General features: G+C 58.1%; 3 protein-coding genes across 3 annotated transcripts in view; 2 read left to right on the plus strand and 1 right to left on the minus strand.

Annotated features, from left to right (window-relative positions):
- Positions 1 to 9,103, plus strand: part of NSD1 (nuclear receptor binding SET domain protein 1) — a 55,875-nt gene extending 46,772 nt beyond the window's left edge. Inside the window, exons 22-23 of the mRNA XM_050713615.1 lie at positions 2,349 to 2,553; positions 6,510 to 9,103. Coding sequence (XP_050569572.1) covers positions 2,349 to 2,553; positions 6,510 to 8,839 — 2,535 coding nt within the window. The 3' untranslated portion in view covers positions 8,840 to 9,103. The remainder of the gene's footprint in view (positions 1 to 2,348; positions 2,554 to 6,509) is intronic.
- Positions 9,104 to 15,531: 6,428 nt separating this feature from the next.
- On the minus strand, positions 15,532 to 18,277 carry RAB24 (RAB24, member RAS oncogene family). The gene is given in 9 exon segments (XM_050713590.1): positions 15,532 to 15,992; positions 16,293 to 16,355; positions 16,468 to 16,518; positions 16,807 to 16,906; positions 17,024 to 17,068; positions 17,070 to 17,092; positions 17,215 to 17,277; positions 17,396 to 17,480; positions 18,129 to 18,277. Coding segments are annotated over 9 exon segments (612 nt in total). The 5' UTR covers positions 18,246 to 18,277; the 3' UTR covers positions 15,532 to 15,927.
- Positions 18,278 to 18,521: 244 nt separating this feature from the next.
- PRELID1 (PRELI domain containing 1) lies at positions 18,522 to 20,363 on the plus strand. The gene is made up of 5 exons (XM_035559654.2): positions 18,522 to 18,689; positions 18,862 to 19,087; positions 19,169 to 19,282; positions 19,563 to 19,641; positions 20,071 to 20,363. Exons 1-5 carry the CDS (start codon positions 18,598 to 18,600, stop codon positions 20,205 to 20,207), a joined length of 648 nt encoding a protein of 215 aa, XP_035415547.1. The 5' UTR covers positions 18,522 to 18,597; the 3' UTR covers positions 20,208 to 20,363.
- Positions 20,364 to 20,389: the final 26 nt, after the last annotated feature.

A 20,389-nucleotide genomic window follows, 5' to 3' on the forward strand; every position in this document is an offset into this window, starting at 1 on the left:
TGTAATCCTTCTGCTCTGGCATGTCGATACCAGCAGCTTACCCACAGTAAAGGGTTAAAAGCTCCAGCAGCGTAGTTGTTAAGCCCTGTCAATATATAGGGTAGGTTTGCGAATTTCCCAGAGAGCTTAGTTCTGCAGACAAATTAACTTAAGAAAAAAATGATGTGTCTTCAGAGGTTGATGGATGAGTTGAATTATACGTCTGGTGTATTTAGTTCTTTTTTGGTTGTGGTTTAAAGTTCAGTTTCTTTCGTGCTGCTCCCATGTTATACGTGGCTTGACTACTGTCATTTTTGCCCTGAAATTACAGGTTGCGTGATGGAAATCAGAGAAAGGTGCCGTTAAATTGGCATTAATGTTCCATTGTGATGACTGAGGTGATATATTCCATCTTGATGAGGTGGGCTAGGAAACAATGCCAAGCAAACAGTACCTTGGTGGTATTTTTTGTCTAATTCATCCAACAAAAGATGCATTTTTTAAGATTCCTGAAGATACAGCAAGACAAAACTTCACTGCATATATACTCAAGTTAACTCTTAAAAGTGACCTTTCTAACTAGGAATTCTAGGAAGAACGTTCTGGAGTCTGATGTACTGCAGTTGAAAAGTGAGAAATGCTAGAGTTGCTTAGATATTCAAATTAACTGTGAAACGTTTTCTTGTTCTCCTTGTAACTAAGTGCTAGGTGGTGAGAATAGGTGAGATAGTTTAGGTATGGCCTGTGGTGATTACATTGCCTGCATTTACAATGATAAGAAAGGCCTGACCTGTCCCTATTGTTAGTGGAAATGATGGTATGAAAACAGAAATATCTGTGTGTGAAGGGGAGGCAAACATCAAGAAGTGTAACACCCTCCTGATAGGGCTACCAGATAGTCAGTACTGCAGAATTCTTAAATTGTAGGGTCTGGAGACAAAGGTTTCAAAAAGATGTTGGTTTTATCTTGAGAAGAATGACAAAAATAGTGCCTAATGTTTATGCAGAATAAAGGCATGCAAAAACCACCTCACAGGCTCCTTCTCAGCATGCAGAGATGTTCTGGGTGTAGAACGCGAGTTTGGACATAAAGAATAGGTGGAAAATGGGATAAAATTTAGCTTGTGTCAGTTTAGATAAACTAAATTGGTAGTTCTTTGATAGTGTCATTATCTGTGTGAACCTGAGTGTTTGGTACAATGGGAGGCTTATCCTGGGGAGGATCAGTGCTGGGGATTAGGAGGACCTGGCTTGAAAGGGTGTGGTGTGGGACATTGAAAGAGGGAAGCCTTAGGCCAGGGAAAAGAGCACTTAGGCCATTGAGATGCCAATCTTGGGACCAATTGTGGTTATTCCATTACTGCCTGTAAGACAGATGTTGGAAGCATGAGAACTTAAGTGTACTGATAACACAGAGGTGTCTGGTGCCATCAGCATGGAGACAGTTGGGCAGTTGCAAAGTACTGGAAATGGGCTGAAACGTAGTGATTCAGTACTCCAGAGTACACCTGGAGGGTAATAGCAGAAACAAATCTGCAGTAAGGTCATCGATGGGAAGTAATATGGTGGAGAAGGAGCCGCCGTGGTGTTCAGCCCTGGCGTGACTGGGAGCTGCTATTGCCATACAGCTGTGAAGAAACAAACACATCCAGGGTATTCTGTAATACCGAGAGGTATTCATGTCACTACACGGGCCTGGGGGACATCATCCAGGGCAGAGTCTGTAGTTCTGTAACTTGTATTTGGGAGAAATGACCTCGAGAGAGGCAGAAGAAAGCCATTAGGAAGATTGGGGGTGAAGACTGAAAGCGTTGGCTTGTGAACAGGAGGGAGTAGCCTGGTGGTTACTTCAGGGAGGGAGAGTGACCTCTGTGGGATGAGAACAGTGTTCACACGAGAATGGGTTGAAACTGATCACAAATAAACTCAGGCTGAAAATGACGATGGGGGTGAGAAACGCTAAAAGTCCAGGAAGGCCTGGGGAGGAGAGGCTCCTGGTGAGGGTCAGGGGCGTGAGGAGACAGACCCAACTGCTTTGACTGAGGCATCTGTGAGAGGTGGCACGACCTCATGGCAGCAGGCAGGCCTCGGCTCCTCGCTCTGCTCCTGCTAATTGCACATACTGCATGTTGAACCAGGCTTTGGTGCAGGGATTCCGGACTCTTTCCTTAAAAATTTACTTGAGTAAATTGGTTGCCAAATATTAAGAACCACCGCAGAGGTACTTTGTATGCTCAGGTATGGCTGGCAGTGGGATGTTTGATCACATCCCACTGGACAGTCACAGGGCTGACAGCTTTCTGCGCTGTATCAGGAAGAGGAAGGATGGCAGGGGGCTGTGTTAACGTGTTGTCTTGTCTTACCCACAGAGCCAGCCCACCCTCACCGAGGAGAAGTCCAAGAAGATGAAGAGACGGCCGCAGATGAAGCGCAGGTCGCAGGCGGAGGTGATGAAGGAACGGGAGGACGAGTGCTTCAGCTGCGGGGACGGAGGGCAGCTGGTTTCTTGTAAGAAGCCAGGCTGCCCCAAAGTGTACCACGCCGACTGCCTCAACCTGACCAAGAGGCCCGCAGGTCAGTGCGGTGCGGCTTGTCTCTGCCAGCGGAGCAGGGGAGGGCGCGGGCTCCCCGGCGCTGCTCTCCTCACAGCTTCTGCAAATGAGAGAGATTTTTCTCTCTTTAACAGGCCTCGTGGCCCACAGGGCACGGCCCTGGGTTGTGCCATGCTGTGACTGCAGGCACGTTGGTTACTGACCCATCCTTGGGGCCTGGCAGAGAGCAGGCCCAGCAAGAGTCGATTCCTGCTGGCTTTCCAAAGCTGCAGAGGACCGAGTGAAAAGAATTACGAGAAGCACTGGTGGAAAATGGCAGTTAAAGAAGAAGAATGTGCTACGTGTCTTAACTAGCCACGAGTCCTTTGTTAAGGAAGGAAACAGAATCTCCTAGTTTGTGGTGAAATGAGGGCAAAAGATTAAAGTACAAAGAAAAAAAATCCCCAAGGTACTTGTAGTTGTGTGCGGAGAAGCAGGCAACCTGTATGAGTGGTGAAACGGTTTCTAGTTTGCCAGTAACTCAGGAGTAAATAATATGTATTAGAGGAAAAGGCTTGAATTGCATTTAAAAGTCTTACAGGAGTTGGTTGAGGGGAATGTTTCCTCTGTTCCAATAATTTTTGGTTACTGCAGAGGTTCATGAGACCTTCAATGAGTGTTTAGGTTTAACTGATATTCAGAAAGGGAAAAGTCTGACCTGAGTCTTGGTAGGCCAGTTAGCCTGACATGGGATCAAGTACCGTAGAACTAAATGGTAAGAATATAAGCAATACCAGATAAGTTTTTGAAGTAGAATACCTCAGCAAAGCACTCAATTAGGCTTGATGAAATTATAAATTCAGTTAATAAAGGCAATTGCATTGAAGTAATTGGTTTAGGGAGTTGTAACACTTCTGATTTAATACTGTAAGCATCATCATTATTAGAAATATTCTCTGAACACACCTGAGGCAGGCTGGGAAGCGTGTAACCAGGTCTCTGAAGCTACCTGTCAGGAGAGTGGCTGCAGCAGGGCTTCTCTGGAGCTCCACAGGGAGTCAGAGCTGAGCATTCAACACCTTCAGCTGTGACTACCAGAACATATACAGGTGCCAGCAGCGTTTTTTGTAGATAGCAAAAAGTGTGCGTGTTAAGTTTTGGGGAGAGTGATGTATTTATACAGAATAGCTTGGGTTGATCACTGAACGAATGCGATGTAAAAGCTAGCAAGGAGCACAGGTCATTCCTGTGGAAACAGTAACTGAGGGTGAGAGTGTCCTGAACATCACCCTTCTATTCTCATTTTTGTGTGCTAACACAGGACATTTGAACATCCTGGCAGGTTTTCTCATGCTTTAGATTTTCCTTTATTGGAGGTTTTAGCATTTAGCCTGTTTTCTGGGTTTCCATTTGAAAAACTTCTCCTGAGAGTCTGACATGAAATAACAATGGGTTGCCACCTCTCCGGTATCCATTCTTTTGCATACTGGAGGACTCTTATCTCCTAAGTGCATTTCCAGATGAAATGAACAGCCTTTCCTTGCAGCTCTTATTTTTCTAAAAGTATTATTCTTGGTCTGTTCTGGAATGTGTCCCATTTCCCTCCGTATTTTTTTTTTTTTAACTCTGGTAACACATATTTTTAACAGTATTGCAACTGAGATTGTGCTAAACCGACGGAACAGAATATTATTTTGTGCTTTACATAAAATTTGTCAGGAAATGAGATCTGACTTGTTTAGCAAAAATAACTTGATACTCAGTTTGTGATTTGTCCTATCATCCTTGAGTCGTGTTGTCTTGATCTTCTTCACATATTTATTCTGTTTCTTCCTCCTACAATCCTCCTTCGCCCTGCTCTTGCTTTACCTAATTGCACCTTGTTGGTACAAGAGTGTTTGTCCAGTTTATCAATACCATTATGAATTCTGAGCCTGCCTAAGCAGATTCTTGCAGTTCTTCCCAGGACTGTGCAGATAACCGCGAGGCTGTAAGAGTACTTGGTATTCTGCTTCCAGAAATGAAAATTAAAATATAGGCTAAAATAGACTCCTGAAGCACCTCATTTGAAAAGTCCCTGCACTTTGCCAGAAGACCACTAATAGCTGGTTTTGAGAACGATTTTCAGCCTGTTGTAACCATTTTACCATTTTTATACATGGGCAGTTATTTTCCTAGCTTGCTCCTTAGAATATCATGCAGGACATCAAAGGTTTGTCTTTTTTTACTTCAAATATTTCTTCTGTCATGGGCATTGCTGTTAAGTAATTGGAATTTCCTGCTTGTTTGCATGTTACTAATGGTGCAATCCTGCTTCCAAGAGCCCCTCAGCTCTGGGCCATCTCTGGAGAGACGGCTTATTCATTAGCCTTTTTATCCTGTCAGAGACCATTAGAGTGGTTTGATATGATTTATCCGTCCTGAAACACACTGGCACTTTTTGACTGACTTCATTTTCCGTCTGTACAAGCGACCTGTTTAATAATTCCAGAATCTTTCCGCTGGTCAAAGTGAGTGTTCAGAGCGGCTGCTCTCTGCTCAGCAGCAGTGCACCACGAGAGCTCGCTCTGCCCTGCGGTGGGAAGGGGCTCGGTGCACACCGACAGGGGGGGGAGCAGTGATATAACCCGTGCTGCAGCACTGCGAGCCTCAGGCAGGGGAGAACGCATGTAATTTTAAACAACCCTGCCCCGAAAATTATGTCAAGAAACTGGAAGAGGCACACAGAATCTGTGTACATATTTAAGACCAGAACAGAAGCCTTGGACTGGCTTCAAAGGAGGGGAAAAACTTACTGCGTGTTTTCTTCAGCCCAGGGGGAAAAGCAGCAGGAGAGGGGGGAGTGGAAAGCTGATGTTGCACAACAGCATCAAGAGATGACCACAGCTGCTCGGCACAGTGCTGCAGCCTGCCAGCCTCTCTGGAAAAGAGCTGGTAGCAAAAACCACGGATGTGTGGGCTTGGTTCAGAGAGGTGGGAAGTGCTCTGCCGGTGCCCACAGCTGTCCTCCGTCGTTGCTTGTGCAGATGCCTGTGGCTCTACTCAAGGTGCCGGGGGGGGCCTGCCATGGAAAATGCTTTTTACAGCAGGATGAGGAACCACTGGGAGCGTGGGGCGCTGAGGGGAGCACAGAGGCAGGGGGTGTCTTTGGAAAGGCAGCCACGCTGATCCCGCAGTGAGAGGGCAGAGCCTCTGCTTTGTGTGCCCTGGGTACAAGTGGGCCCTTAAAGAGAAGCTTTTGGCAGAGCCAGCAGCAGCCTTGGCTGAGGGGAGTGGGGAGCTGGACCAGTGAGATCCAGCTTCAAGTGAAGGAAGCAACAACCTCTCTGCTGTCACGTTGACTTGTTTGTTTTCCTCCGTGATGGCATTGATACTGGTGGTGAATAGATTCAGTGTAGGCACTGAGCTTCTCGGGGCACAGCTTGGCTTTATGATAAGAAGCATTTTTATCATATCCGTGCACAGGGTTAAATATGCCTTTGGGTATGGAGACGAGAGAAACCTACTCCCTGATGTCCGCTGCTCTCCGAGTACTACTTTCTGATAAACAGGAAGGGAGGATGTTGGCCCAGAACTAAACAAAGACTTAAGACGAACCTGAAATATCTACTTAAAGTCTGTTGGGTGTATTCTGCGCAGATACTGTTGCTCTCATCTGGAAATAGGAGACACGGAGAAGTGCAAGCTGGGGCTGTCTTCTTTTGTCTAGGGACCCATACTGGTTTGTGTCATACTGGAGCCAGATGGACTTTCGGTCTGACCTGGCAGAGCTTATGTTCGTTGCAGTTATGATTTCCCTTATTGCTTCCAAGGATGCAGATTCCTGTTAACTGCCCTTCAAGCGTAGGAGCTATGGCAGAATCCGAGAAGAACATGTAGAATTGCATCGGAGTCTTACAGGGGCGTTCCCTCTTGCCCTTAAACTCTTGCAGCAGGCCTCGTTATCTTCCCTTTATACCACTCCTAAGTTATGTCTTTTCTCCTGTGTTTGTGCTGCAGGAAAATGGGAGTGCCCATGGCATCAGTGTGACATGTGTGGTAAGGAAGCAGCTTCCTTCTGCGAGATGTGCCCCAGATCCTTCTGCAAGCAGCACCGGGAAGGCATGCTCTTCATCTCCAAGCTGGATGGACGCTTATGCTGCACAGAGCACGATCCCTGTGGCCCTAACCCCCTAGAGCCAGGAGAAATTCGTGAGTATGTGCCTCCCATGGGAGCACTGACTAACGGCGACGACACCCAGCCGCCAGAGCAGCCGCCTGCAGATACAGACCTGAGCGTTCAGCCTTTGGACAGGCTACCTCAGTCTACGGCCTTCAAACTGCAGTCCCCAGAAAAGCCCCCCGCTACCCTAGCGCTGCGGCTGCCGCCGTCAGACAAACCCCCCACCACCCTAGCCCTGAGGCTGCAGCCGTCAAACAAGCCCCCCACCACCCTGGCCCTGCGGCTGCCCCCGCCAGACAAACCGCCCGCCGCCCTGGCGCTGAGACTGCCGCCGTCAAACAAACCCCCCACAACCTTGTCGCTGAGGCTGAAGCCGTCCAACAAACCCCCCACCACCCTGTCCCTCCGGCTGCAGCCCTCAGACAAACCTCCCACCACCCTGTCGCTCCGCCTGCAGCCGTCAGACAGGCCCCAGGCTGCCCTGTCCCTGAGGCTGCAGTCGGAGAAGCAGCCCATCATCGTAGCGCTGAAGCCTCAGCAGCCCGACAAACCTCCCGCCAACGCCGTGCTGTGGCCGCTGGACGAGGCTTCCAGCGACGCCTCGCAGCCTCCTCTGCCCAGCAAGTCTCCGGGAAGCCCGCAGTCATCGGACGAGGCGCTCGTTCCTGCTGGGGCCCTGCAGCTCCAGCTGTCGGACGAGCCTCCTGCCGCTGCTGGGGTTTTGGAGTTAGCGGACAAGTCGCTCGGCGACACCAGGACCCAGCAGCCGGAGCTGCTGAATGAGTTTCCGACAAAATGCCTGCACCCTCAGCTGTCGGACAGACTTCTCGCCACGGCAGGGACCCTGCAGTCCCAGCCCGTGGATGAGCCTCCCGTGGCCGATCAGCCTCAGCTGCTGAGCAAAGCTGCTGCCCAGAGTCTGCAGCCTCAGCCTGTGGAGAAGGCCCCCAGCTCCGTGGTGCAACATGTCCCAGCACCGGAGGAGGTTCCCAGCCCTGGGGTGCTGTGGCCTCTGCCCATTGAAAACGTCCCCAGCTCCCCGGTCTCACGGATCCTGCCCACGGAGAAGGTTTCTGGACTGGGGGGGCTGCGGCCCCCACCTCCGGAGAAGGCTTCCTTCTCCGGGGCAGCGCGGGTCTTGGCCACGGAGAAGGCTCCCGCCTCTGGGGCACCCCATCCCCTGCCTCCAGAGAAGGTTCCTGCCTTGGGGATGCCACGCATCCTGCCCCCAGACAAGGCTCCCAGCTTAGGGATACCGCGTCCGCTGCCCCTGGAGAAGGCCCATGGCTCCCGTTCACCCCACGTCCTGCCCATGGAGAAGGCTCTCGGCTCGGGGGCCCTGCGGATCCCCCTCACGCAGAAGGCTCTGAGCCCCGGCGTGCTGCGGCCCCTGCCTCCAGAGAAGGCTCCCGATGCTGGGGCGCTGCGGGTCTTGCCTCCAGAGAAGGCTCCGAGCTCCGGGGCCGTTCGGCCTCAGCTCCTGGAGAGGCCCCTGGCTCTTACGGCCCCGTGGCCTCAGGCCTCAGACAAGCTGGCTGCTGCTGTGGCTCCTCGGCCCCAAGTCTTGGAGAAGCCCCCAGCCGCATCGGCCCCGAGGCTGTTGCTGTCAGAGAAGGCGCTGCGGCCCGTCGACCAGAACGCCCAGCCCAAGGACAGGGGAGCGCCCGCCGCGGAGCTCAACCCCCAGCAGAAGGAGAGGACCCTGTTAGCTGGCGAGCAGATCTCGTGGTCGGTTGGGAAGGCGGTGCCGCACGTCGGACAGTTACCTTGGCCCACGGAGAAGCTCCAGACACACGAGCAAACCCACTGGCCCGCTGCGAAAGCCCTGACGCCTGCCGAGCAGTCTCCCCGGACAGCAGAGAAGCTACCAGAGCCGACTCTTCAGCCTGTCTGGGAAGTGGCCTCAGCCCCCGCGGAGCAAACCCCTTGGACATCAGAGAGATTGCGTGCGTTCGAGCAGACCCCCCGGCCTGCCAGGGAAGCGCCGGTGCCCCCAGAGCAGACGCAGTGGATTGTCACAAACATTCAGACTCTTGACCAGATTTCTTGGCTGGCTGGAAAAGTACATACTCCTCGGGGGCAGGACCCTTTGCCTGAACAGAACGCAGCACTAGCCCGTAACCAGGATTCTGTCTGTCACGAATTGGCTGACTCAGAGCCAAAGTGAGGTCGGTGAACATGGGAGGCAGGTTTCAGTCTTTTAATGTTTAGGGAGGGGGATATTCTTTGTTTTGTTTTCTTTATTCACTTCCCTGAGCCCAGCCCCTAACCCATGCACATCCCATCCATATTCTCTCGTGACATGAGCAAGGACATTCACTTCAGTCTGAGTGTGGCCCAGCCAAAGGGAGAGAGCATCCGTGAGCTTTTCCTCTTCCTTTTGCGAATGGTAAAGCTGAAATAAAGAGTCCACTCTGGGTAAAATCTCAAATTCCACTGAAATGGTCACATTACTGATCCAGCATGTTCAAGCTCCAGGTCCAATTCCTAGGCAGGTTCCCGCGTACAGCGAGGGGCCTCGCTCTTGCTAAGTGTATTTAGAGGAAGCAGATCCGTCAGGCTGCCCCGGGGTCGGAGAGGTTTCAGGGATCGGATGGGGAGCAGTCAGGCGCGTACTCTCTTGCCGACCTCTGCAGAAGGCAGGGAGGGGGTTTATCTGTTGTCTGCCCTGCAGGGTTTTGCTTTGCGAGGTTCTGTCCGTATGTTCACCGGGACGTGCTGCGTGCGCGGCACACCGAGGACAGGCGTTGTGTCCGGCTGAGTTAGGAGAGGAGCCTGCTGCACCCGCTCGGTGCGGTTTTCTCCAGCAATAGGCAGTATCCGCGTAGGCTCCTTGATACAAAGCTGCAACTGCCCAGGCCCCAGAAGCGGGGAATCTGAAGGAGGTCAGGGAAAAAGAAAGATCTTGGAAGAAGCCATCTGGCAGGTTTTTCCTTCTTGTGTCTTAACCCTTTAGCACGGGGCACGCGGCGTGCTTCCTGCACTTGCCAACACCCAGACCTGTAAAGCAGCAATAGCAGAGTCAGGCAGAGGGACTTCCCCTGGTGCTGGGCGTTGGTGTCGGTGCTCCCTTTGACGTTTCCATCCAGTCTCTTGGTGACTCGTGCCGGCACCGTGAGCCAGCAGCCTGCGTGGTCTTTTCTCCCCTTGCCTCGGACGTGTTCAGGACGTGCTCGCATCCCACCAGGTCTTCCCAGCAGCATGGGGCGTTGCAGAGCTGCAGTCGAAGCCTGTCGTTAACTTTGCAGCGCGGAGGCAAGGGTGCTGTGCGTGTAGGGGACCCGTTCTGCACCTTCCCCTCGGGTAGCTTCCAGCTTCACTCATCTACAACCAAAGGAGACTTGAATTAACTGGACTGTGTCGGTGTGCGTGTGTGTGTGCGCGTGTGTGTCCTTCCGACCCAATCGTAGTTCTCACACTGGAACGCGGGGCTCGAGCAGCTGGCCGCCTTCTTTCCTCTTCGCCCTTTTCCGGCTGAGGAGCCCCTTTGTTACCTGGTGGGTGTCCAGGCTAGGCCTGCTGAAAGCAGCTCACCCCAGCGTTGAGGCAGAAGTTGGGGGCGAGTCCCAGAGGACCGGAGCGGCGTCTCGCAGTGGGTGCCGCGGGCCAGCGCCGCCCGTGCAGGCAGGAGGAGGACGGGTGGCCCCGGGCACGGTGGGGTCGGCACCCTGCCGAGGACACACTGCTGACCCGGACGTTCTCCCACTCTCCCAACACCTTACCTCTGGTTTTCCTGAGCTCTGCTGACCCGGGTACCGCAACCTCAGATCTCAGTGCCCGCCACCAGGCTCCGGAGAACCCCCTTGTTTGGGGCAGAGGCGCAGGAGCCTCCCCAGACTGGGTTTGGCTCCAGCTGACCCCTTCCCGCTGACTTGGGAGCACATCCCTGGGCTTGCAGGTGCTTGCTTGCTGCTCCTGGAGCAGGTGGTCACGAGCTTTGCTGTTTTCCGTGAAGGGAGGCAGGCGCATGTACCAAGACAAATCCTGATCCATTCTCCTTTCCTTACGTGTGCACCCCAAGACAACGTCCTACTGTAAAGGCCGGGTGTGCTGGGCACCCGGGACGTTACCAGTGCAGTGGTGCATCTCTTCCAGTCCGCATCATTTCAGATCCTTTGTAGAATAGCTAGCGACTTCAAAAAGCTTTACGGCTTATGGAAACTTACTGATTAATGATGTTTTTCCGGGAAGACTGGCAGGTCAGTTCCTGCTCGCTGCTGAAACTGGGGGAATGCAAGCAGCTTGTGTTTCTGCGTGACTCCTGCACAAAGGGAATCAGGACAACTCCTCAGAGCCATTGAGAGAGAAGGTAATCTAAGGGCATTTAACTTTTTTAAACAGAAATAAAAATGGTAATGAGTTTCAGTATATTAAGTATTTATCATGTGTGAGAAGGAAAATAAACCTTGAATTCACATTTATAGGCCTTCCCATGAGCTGGACGTAGTCATGTAGAGTATGTAAGTAGGGTTACCTCCATGCCAGCCGCCCAGCCAGCTACAGCTGTAACAGAGAGGGGTCTGCGCTGCTCTGCCCAGCTCCGCTTTGCATCGTCACGTGTTAACTAGCTATTTGTTTCATGAAAAATAAACTGTGAATATTTTTGGTGCAGGCTTTTTTAAATCTGTAAAATGGAGAAGTTCTCAGTGAATTCTCGTAAGTGCAGGTTTGAAAAATCACTTCTATAAATCATGTGCTCAAACAATAGGGCGAGGTTCACGGCAGCAGAAGCCTTTCACGCAGCGCGTTGGTTATCCAAAAGCTTGTTCTGAGCAGTGACCATAGATTGAACTGTTGCATGGCATTTCAAACCCACAGCCTTATACCTCGCATCTGACCGTACCCCACCTCTCTTCGCTCCCTTCATGCCTTTTCCGCAAGGATCCAGGTTTCCGACTTGCTCCCTTCCAGTTACGTGTTGGAAAGTCTAATTTAGCAAGCTGCTGTTCCCTCCCAGCCCTTGTGGGTAATTCTCTGCCAGATCAGGAGGGCTTCTGAGATGTGTGCAGGGCTCTGTACGTGCTTGCGGCAGTGACTGCAGTCACCCCAGTAAAATGGCCTGAGGTGGGGAGGTCGGTCCCTGAAGTCCTGCTGCTCCCAGCCTGCCTTCACCTGGGGGTGAGCAGCTTCAGGCAGTGGCAACCCCACCGAGGAAACGCGGGCTGCTTCAGCGCTCGGGTGACTTGGTGGCAGCTGGTGGCACAGCCTTGGAGGAGGAGAGGTGTGTACTGAAGCGGTTCGGTTCATTTTCTGCCTTGCAGAGTTCAGCCAGTTTGAATCACGGATTCTGTTGACGTAGAGGAAGGTGGCAGGTAACTCATACCCCTGGTACGCTGCTCGTGCAAGAGAAACTGCTGGCGGGCTGCTCCGGCTCGCAGAGCCCCAGCGCTGGGCTGGAGGTGGCCGAGGTCGGCAGCTGTGGCACCGTTTTGGTGTGTTGGAGTGCTCCGATCAGCAGGTGAATCAAGGGCAGTTGTGAACCTTGGTCAGAGTAGCTTCCCTTTCCCTGCCATCGGGGAGGCTCGCGGGAACTTCCCGGCAGCAGTCCCCTTGTAGGAACGGCTCTCCCTTCCCCGTGGAGAAAGGGCTGAAAGCGTTCACAGCTTTCAGCCTGCTTCGCCTGGCAGCGTGCTTGCTGGTGGGGCAGCCTGCCCCCGCTGCGAGCAGTGCGTTGGGGTCACCGCCTGTGGCCTCAGCCCCACGGCACGGCTCAGTTCAGTGCCCCACCACGAGCAGGAGAATTGAGTCCCAGTTCACCTCTGCTGGTGGAGGAGCTGTTCTGGTGGAGAACGGCAAGGCGATGGGCCTCGCGTGGGCACCATCTGCCTGCCGAGGTGGTGCTGGAGGGTTGCGGGGCTGGCTCCTGCTGTCAGCGGGGCTCCGGTGAGGCTGGCAGAGAAGAGATCACTGAGGGATAATCCCGTACCCTGTACCTTCTGATGCTGACTAGCTCACGGTAGCTTTCTTTTTTGCTGTTCACATGCTAATACTTTTTTCCTATTTAAAAAAAAAAACAAAGATTCACTTCCATGCACAAACTCCAGGTAGTACTGTGGGTGCATGCGTTACAATTGGGGTTAAACCCACCCCCCAACAGGCACAGGGCTTCGAAGGTGTGGCTATTAGAATGCAATTCGGATAGATGGTTAAATCTGAAGGGCAGTCACGTATTAAGGTGAGGAGATGTGGGCTTAGGGTGCCAGAGGAGCTTCAGCTGTGTTTCACGGGAAGAAGAACGACAAGAAGGAGACCTAACCCTAACGCATCGTCAGCTGCTTTAACCCGAGCATGCCGCTGGCGTACGCTGCTCGTACCGGGGTGCCGCAGCCGGTGTTGCAGCAGGGCAGAGGCGAGGCCGTTTGAGGAACCTCAGACCTTCAACACCTTCTGTTTTATTTTTAATTTCAGCCTTAACTCTGATTTTGCTTGATGTTTGGAATAACCATAACTGTAACCTGCTTGTAATGTGCTTTGCCCTAACTTCCCGATGAGTCATTTCAGCCTTCGCCAGCGAGCGAATGTCAAAGCAAAGTGGCAAAACGTGCGGCTACTCCGAAAGGAAGCGACAGAGGCCGCCACCCGGGTCTGGCGACGGCTCATTCCGTGGTTTGATCACCCCAAATTAGCTTTGTGCTAATGACTCCCGTGATAGTGGCAACGCGAACGGAGGCGCTTGCAGCCGAGGTCTGGCTGGCGGGGGCTCAGGGCTCCCGGGGGCTGTTTTATGGGGCATGGGGCTTGGGGACATGGCTTTAGGGGCAGCTGGCCGGCGTGGTGGCAGCAGGGTGCGGTGCCCTCGGTCAGCTCGGTTGGGGGAACGCCTCCGAAATGGATCTGAGCCGAGGCAGGGGCAGGCGCCCTCCAAGCGAGGCAGCGGGACAGGGTGCGTGAGCGCGGGCGGGGGCAGCGGCGGTGACGGACAGTCCTACAGCACTGAATCTACCTCCTAGGGAAATCTGAGAAATGGGTGTTGCTATGTCCTATTTCAAGGTAAAGTTTTAATCAGTTTGCCCTCGGCTAAGCTCTTGGGCTATCGTGGTGCTATTGTAAAACGTTCGGCAGCTTAGCACAGTAGGGCTGGACTCACGGCTCCTAGCCCACGGGCCGAACCCCGTCCCCGCGCAGCTGGGGCTGGGCTGCGGTGCCCGCGACCGAAACGGGACAAGGCATGTCTCCTGCGCCCGGGGAGACGGGGTTCCTTTGATTTGTGGTGGTTTTGAGACCCAAACCAGCCGTGCCAGTGGGCCCTGTGAGCGTAGAGAGCGAGTGGAGCCACGTGAAGCAAGCCAGGCGTCCGCTACCTGCATGTTCTGTGTGTCCGTTTGGTACTGAGCTGGTTTCAGTTTTGTTTTTCTGATGTTTCCGAGTTGTTGACTTCAAGGAACTGGGTTTTGTGTATTTTTTTTTTTTTTTTTAAGACACTGGGAACTTGTTTAAAAGCAGAAGCAGCAGCACCGGGAGGCTTGAGGTGGAGCGTGGCTGGAGCTGAGGGTGGCCCCGGTCGATGTGCAGGGAGGAGGGCAGGGGGGCGCTTGTGCCAGCAGCGGCTCGTGCTGGCCCAGGGGGAGCAGGGTGCCAGGGGCACGCTCCCCGCCACTGCCCCTCTCCCTGCCAAGGGCACGTTACACCCCGATAACCCACGGCGCTGCATTTGCCGCCCCGCCAGCCCGCTCGCCTCCGAGACACCAAGCCTGGGGTAACGCGCCCGGTCCCGAGCAGCCTCAGCCATCCTCCGGTGCCATGCGCCCTGGCTTGGGGCCCCGGGGAGGTGGCCCGCTCCTGGCCCCGAGGGGACCTACCTGGGTGTGCAGGGGGCTGCCGGGGAAGGAAGCTGTGCCCGCTCCCCCTCCTTTGCTGCCAGGGAGGGGACAGGGGAACGCCGTGCTCGGGTGGTGGCGTAGGGTTGTGCTTAAGCCGTGAGGTCGGTGCCGGGACTCCCAGAGGCCAGGACACCGCCCTGTGTCACCCGCTGAGGCTTGCTGGGGGCGTCCTGCGCAGGGTCCCCTCCTCGGGCTTCGCCGAAGGAAATCGTGGCTGGAGCGGGGGTGCCCAGCCCGGGCGGGTGCTGGGGGCGGGTGGGGGCTCCGGGGGGGACGCGGGGTCACTCAGAGCTGTCCAGGTCGCGTCTGTCGGTTCTAAGCGGGAGTGCCAGAGCGGGTGAGAGAAACCTACATATTTCCAGCATGTATATTATTTTTAGAAGAGGGAGAGGGGAGAGTCTTGGACCATTGATTACTTTCATTTTGCTCCCCTTAGACTGTTGGCTGTGTATGTGAAACTTATAATGAAAAGAGGGTTGCCCTGCCCAGGTGCTCCCAGAACATGTACTGTAATTCTTTGTATATAGAAGAAAAATTACTGTAAAGTAAAGTTTAACTTTACTCTCGATGTCCTCTTGTGTTTTGTCTTGCTGGGGGGGGCAGCGGGCGAGTGGTGCTCACGGAGGCAGCACGGGGGGGGGCCCAGCCCTGCTGCGAGGCTGACCGTGGGCACCGGGCACCCCGGGGCAGGGACGGGAGAGCCCCGTGGGCACCGTGCCACTGGCCTGGAGGAGGGCGGGAGAAACCTTGAGCCCCCCGAGGGCAGAAACCCTGGTGCGAAGTGACCGTGTGCCGCACGGCAGGGCCGGGGCAATCCCGGGGCACGTCAGGACAAAGCCGAGGGACGCATCCCGGGCAGAGGCCAGGCTGCGGAGCTGGCGCAGCAGGTCGGGCAGGCCCCGGGAGCCGCTCAGGACCGCAGAGGGTGCAGGAGCTCAGCCCCGGGTGCAGGGACCAGGTCGGGCCCCACACGGCCACGGCCGAGCCCTGGCGCCAGCCCCGGCTTGAGGCACGCGCCGGTGTCACGTCCACGAGCCCGTTCTCAGACCACAATGCATTTTATTTACATTGTACACCTCGGTAGGAGACACTTAAATAATCTGCAAAGAATCAGGCGCTAGTTCAAGAGAATAAGTTAGGGGCTGCTGCTGGGCCCCGGGGAAGCAGCTCCTGCGGGCGCGGGGTCAGGGGCACCCTCGGCGGGGCGAGGAGCCCAGGGGGCAGCGACCCGCAGCTCCTCACGCCGCTGGCGACTTCCAGCACCGTGCAGCTCTGCACGCCGAGTCCGGGGAAGAGAGCAAGTCCGTGGGGCCACGCTCCCTTTGTGCGCCGCGGACGGCTCGTGCAGCTAAAATACAGCAAGTAAAAAACGGGAGGAGTCCAGAGAGCGCCGGCTGGCCGCCCGGCAGCAGCGATTCCCTTCGGGCACGAGGCCTCAGTGGTGGCAGCAGCTGTAGAAGTAGGTGCTGCTCTTCTGGGCCAGGTCGACGCCTTTCTCCTCTGGAAGAGACAGGAGGAGGAGGAGGCTGCTGACACGTCCGTGCCGCGATGCCAAACGGAGCCCAGAGCTCACAGCCCCCCCTAAGCCTCTAGAAAGTCCCGAGCAGGGTCTGCGTCCGGATCCTCCTGGCTGCCCCCTGCCCGGGGTGAGGGGACACGGGGACACCGTGCACGGGGACCGTCCTCAGCAGCGTGGCACGATCCCAGCGCAGTGTCCCGGGACCCCCGCAGCGTTCATCCCCTGCACCCTCCCCGTGGGACCCCCAGCGCCGGGCGCTCAGCAGGGCCCTGCCCGCTCACCTGTCATCACCTGGAAGGCGGTGAAGTGGACGTAGTCCTCGGCCACCTTCTGGAACAACTCATCTGCGGGAGGGGACGGGGGCAGCGTGGGTGCCAGCAGCGCCCCAGGCCCCGCACAGCCGCCCGCCAGCCCCGCGCGAGGGGCGCTGCCGGCTGCGGCACGGGCGCTACTCACCCACGCTCTGGCCGGTCTTGCTGGAGGTCTCGAAGAGCTCTGCCTTCACCTCTGAAACAAGGACCCGGGTCAGCGGTGCCGGACGTGCCCCTGGGGCTCAGCTCTTCCCGGGTCACCCCTCAGCTGTGCCTGCTGACAGCGGGCTGGCCGGGGCCCAGGGCACGGCCCCGCGCTGCTCCCGTCCCCGCCGCCCAGCTGGCAGCGGCCCCAGCCGGCGGGTCGGGACACGCCGTGCTCGGGGAGGCTCCTGGCGGAGCCGAGGCCCTGCCGCCGCGCGGGGAGCCCCGGCACCGGAGCCGGGGATCGATGCGGCAGCGGGGAGGCAGCACGCGGCCGTACCGTCGGCGTAGTCCTGCGCGTCGTGGAAGTCGACCGCTCGTGTCCTGGGGTCGTCCTCCAGCAGGTCGCTCTTGGTGCCGCACAAGTAGATCCGGCAGCCCTGGGGCCGTGGGGGGGGGGGCGCGGTGAGCACCAGGCACTGCCACCACCGCTCCCACCCAAAAAAAAAACAGAACACCCCAAAACACCCCAAAGCGGGGCCCGTCCCCGTATTTACCTCCTCGCAGTTCTGCAGCTCGTTCACCCAGAACTTGGCCCGCTGGGAAGCTGCTGCTGTTGGTGAGGTCTGGGAGAGAGGGGTCAGGCCCTGCCCCGGGCCCCCACGTCCCCCCCCCCCTCGGTGCAGCCCCCGAGCCCCCCGGCACCGTAACCCTCATCCGCCGGCCGCTCCTCTCCCCATGCCCTTACCGTAGCAGACGATGGCGGCCCGCGCCCCGCGGTAGTAGATGCGGCTCATGGCCTCGTAGCGCGCTCCGAGCCGGCCGTGTCCTGCGGGGGGACAGCAGGGGGGGGGGTCGGTGTGGGGCTCGGGGGAGGGGGGGGGGGGTCCGGGAGGGGGGTGACCGGGGGTGGCAGCACCCGGCGTGGCCGGGCCCTGCGCTCACCCAGATCCCCAGGGTCACCGTCTGGTCCCCCACGGCCATCACCTTCGCCACGAAGGCGGCCCCGATGGTCTGGAAGAGAAACGGGGTGTGGGGACGGGGACACGGTGGGGACCGGCAGGGGGACGGGGGGGGGGAACTGGGGTGGGGACTGGCCCGGGGACACGGTGGGGACGCCCGGCCCGGGGTCGGGAACCAGCCTGGGGTTGTGGGGCCTGGCCCGGGGACACCGGGGTGACACGGAGGGGGCAGGCCCGGGGAGGCGAGCATGGGGACGGGAACCGGGGCGGGGGACACGGGGGAGAACCGGGAGGGGACAAAACGGGGGGGGGACACCTGGCCGGGGCGGGGGGAGACCGGGGAACGCCGAGGGGGCCCGGCCACCGGTGCCACCGGGGTGACACGGAGGGGACTGGGGGGGGGCAGGGGGGAGGGGCGGGGACGAGCACGGGCGTGGGGGGGAACCGGGGCGGGGACTCGGGGGGGGGGAACCGGGGCGGGGACTCGGCGGGGACCACCCCGGGGCCACCGGGCCCGGAGCGGGGGAGGGGGGGGGGGGGGGGGGGGGGGGGGGCAGCGGGGACCCGACGGCGGGGGCACCGCGACGGCCCGGGCGGGGACGCGCAGCGCGCTGCGGGGGGGCGGGGGGGGATAGCACCGCGTTCCGGTGGAAGGGTCCCGGTGTCGGGGGGGTCCCGGCGCGGTGGCCCGGCGCCTCACGTTCTGGTAGGGCCCGGCGCGGAAGCGGCGGTGCGCGCAGCGCTCCACCAGGCTGCTCTTGCCCGCGCCCTCCTGGCCCAGCAGCACCACCTTGGCGTCCACCCGCCGCCCGCTCATCCTGCCCGCGCCGGGGGCGGGGCCGCCGGGAGGGGGGCGGGGCCGCCGGGAGAGGGGCGGGGCCGCCGGGAAAAGGGGGGCGGGGCGGGGCCTCGCCGCGCGCGCCGCACCGGGAGGGCGACGGAAAAGGGGGCGGGGCCGGCGCGGCGGAAGCGCGCGCGGGGCGCGAAAGGGGCGGAGCGGGGCTAGCGGCGGAAGTTACGTGCGCGGCCGCGGGCGGAAGTGCGCGGCGGCGCGGCGGGGCGGGGGCCGCATGGCGGCCGCCCAGCAGGCGCGGGCCGGAGCGGGCGCGGAGGGGGCGGCGGCGGCGGCGGCGGCGGCGGCGCGGGCGTAGATCGGCGGCGGGCGGCCCATGGGGAAGTACTGCGCCAGCCTGGGCGTCCTCAAGGGGCCCTGGGACCAGGTCTTCGCCGCCTTCTGGCAGCGCTACCCCAACCCCTACAGGTGCGCGCGGCCCTCGCGGCGCCGGGGCCTCCCCCGGTCCCCCCCCCGGTCCCTCTGCCCCCCCCGCCCCCCCCCCCCCAAGGGGCCGCCCGGGGTCCCCCTCTTGAGCCCCGGCCCCCCCGGGGAGGCTCCCGGCGCCGCCCCGACCGCCGCCCCCCTGTCCCCGCTGCAGCAAACATGTCCTGACCGAAGACATCGTGCACCGGGAGGTGACGGCGGACCACAAGCTGCTCTCCCGGCGGCTCCTGACCAAGACCAACCGGATGCCCCGCTGGGCCGAGCGCTTCTTCCCGGCCAACGTCGCCCACTCCGTCTACATCCTGGAGGACTCGATCGTGGACCCCAAGAACCGAACCATGACCACCTTCACCTGGAACATCAACCACGCGCGCCTCATGGTGGGTGCGGGCGGGCAGGGGAACGGGCAGGGGCGCGCACGGGCCCTGGGCAGCGCTGACGGCTGGGGTTTGTGCCCGCAGGTGGTGGAGGAGCGCTGCGTCTACCGGGTGAACCCGGAGAACAGCAACTGGACCGAGGTCAAGCGGGAGGCCTGGGTCTCTTCCAGCCTGTTTGGCGTCTCGCGGGCTGTCCAGGTGAGTGCTGCCGACAGCCCCCGCTTTGCCCCCCCCGGTTGAAGAGGTTTTAGTGCTGCTGTTTCCTCCTGCTGGGCTCTACCCCTACCTTGTGCTGTTTTTCTCCCCATCACTCCCACAACCGCCACAAGCTCTTGGGAAGCCCCAAACCATCCACCTCAGGCGGTGTAACACCTGTGAGCCACTAGGGGTTTGGTCAGGCTGGGACAGAACCCCGTATGCAGCGCCCCTGTATGAGCAGGGGTCCGGGGCTGCGCCCTCACAGGCTCTTCTGTTGCAGGAGTTTGGTCTGGCGAGGTTCAAAAGCAACGTGACCAAGAGTACTAAGGGATTTGAATACGTGCTAGCAAAAATGCAAGGTGAGCACCTGAGGGGAGGCTGCGCCTGACCAGGACGGGTCTCGGGGGGTTACAGGTCACGCTGGCATTGCTCCAGTCTGTGGACAGGCCGCAGCTTGAGCTAAACTGACCGTGAAATCCTTGTCCCTGGCCTTTGCCCCCAAGGGCACAGCCCGCTCTTCCGGAGCGGAGCAGGCAGGCAGCGCGTTCAGGCTCTGCCTCGGCCTGCAGGGAGGCTGGGCAGGGGTGGAGCTGAGGCGGGAGGGGGAAGCAGCACGGCAGCAGTCACGTGCCCGCAGCTTGCTGCGACGTGCCGCGATGCACACAGGTCAGGAACGCAGGGTTCCGCTTCTCCCGGCGCGGGGCAGGAGGCAGAGCTCGGGCTCAGGCAGCTCGCGTCAGCCAGGACGGGGTTAGCCGGGGTTGGGGATAACGATTTGTGTGTTACAGGAGAAGCTCCCTCCAAAACGCTGGTGGAGACGGCCAAGGAAGCAACGGAGAAAGCCAAGGAGACGGCTCTAGCTGCTACAGAGAAAGCCAAGGACCTGGCAAGCAAGGCGGCCACCAAGAAGAAGCAGTACGTGTGAGGAGCCAGGCACAGGCAAGGGTCGGGCTGCACCACAGCAGACAGGAACCTCCTTAGATTTTATATTTTTAAACAAACTGTACTAGTCTGACAATCAGCTGCCGGTAGATCCTTTCCAAGATGTAATTATCATTAAAGAATCGACTTCCACCTCTGACTTCGCCTAGGGCTGGCCTGTCTGGC

This window comes from Cygnus atratus, chromosome 14, assembly GCF_013377495.2.
Source record: "Cygnus atratus isolate AKBS03 ecotype Queensland, Australia chromosome 14, CAtr_DNAZoo_HiC_assembly, whole genome shotgun sequence".
NCBI lineage: Eukaryota > Metazoa > Chordata > Aves > Anseriformes > Anatidae > Cygnus > Cygnus atratus.

What these genes read in the sequence shown, in the direction of transcription:
- PRELID1 (XM_035559654.2), top strand. Translation starts at nt 18,598, where the DNA reads ATGGGGAAGTACTGCGCCAGCCTGGGCGTCCTCAAGGGGCCCTGGGAC. An exon ending in CGCTACCCCAACCCCTACAG is followed by an intron (nt 18,690 to 18,861) that starts GTGCGCGCGGCC and finishes TCCCCGCTGCAG; the next exon opens with CAAACATGTCCTGACCGAAG. An exon ending in TCAACCACGCGCGCCTCATG is followed by an intron (nt 19,088 to 19,168) that starts GTGGGTGCGGGC and finishes TTGTGCCCGCAG; the next exon opens with GTGGTGGAGGAGCGCTGCGT.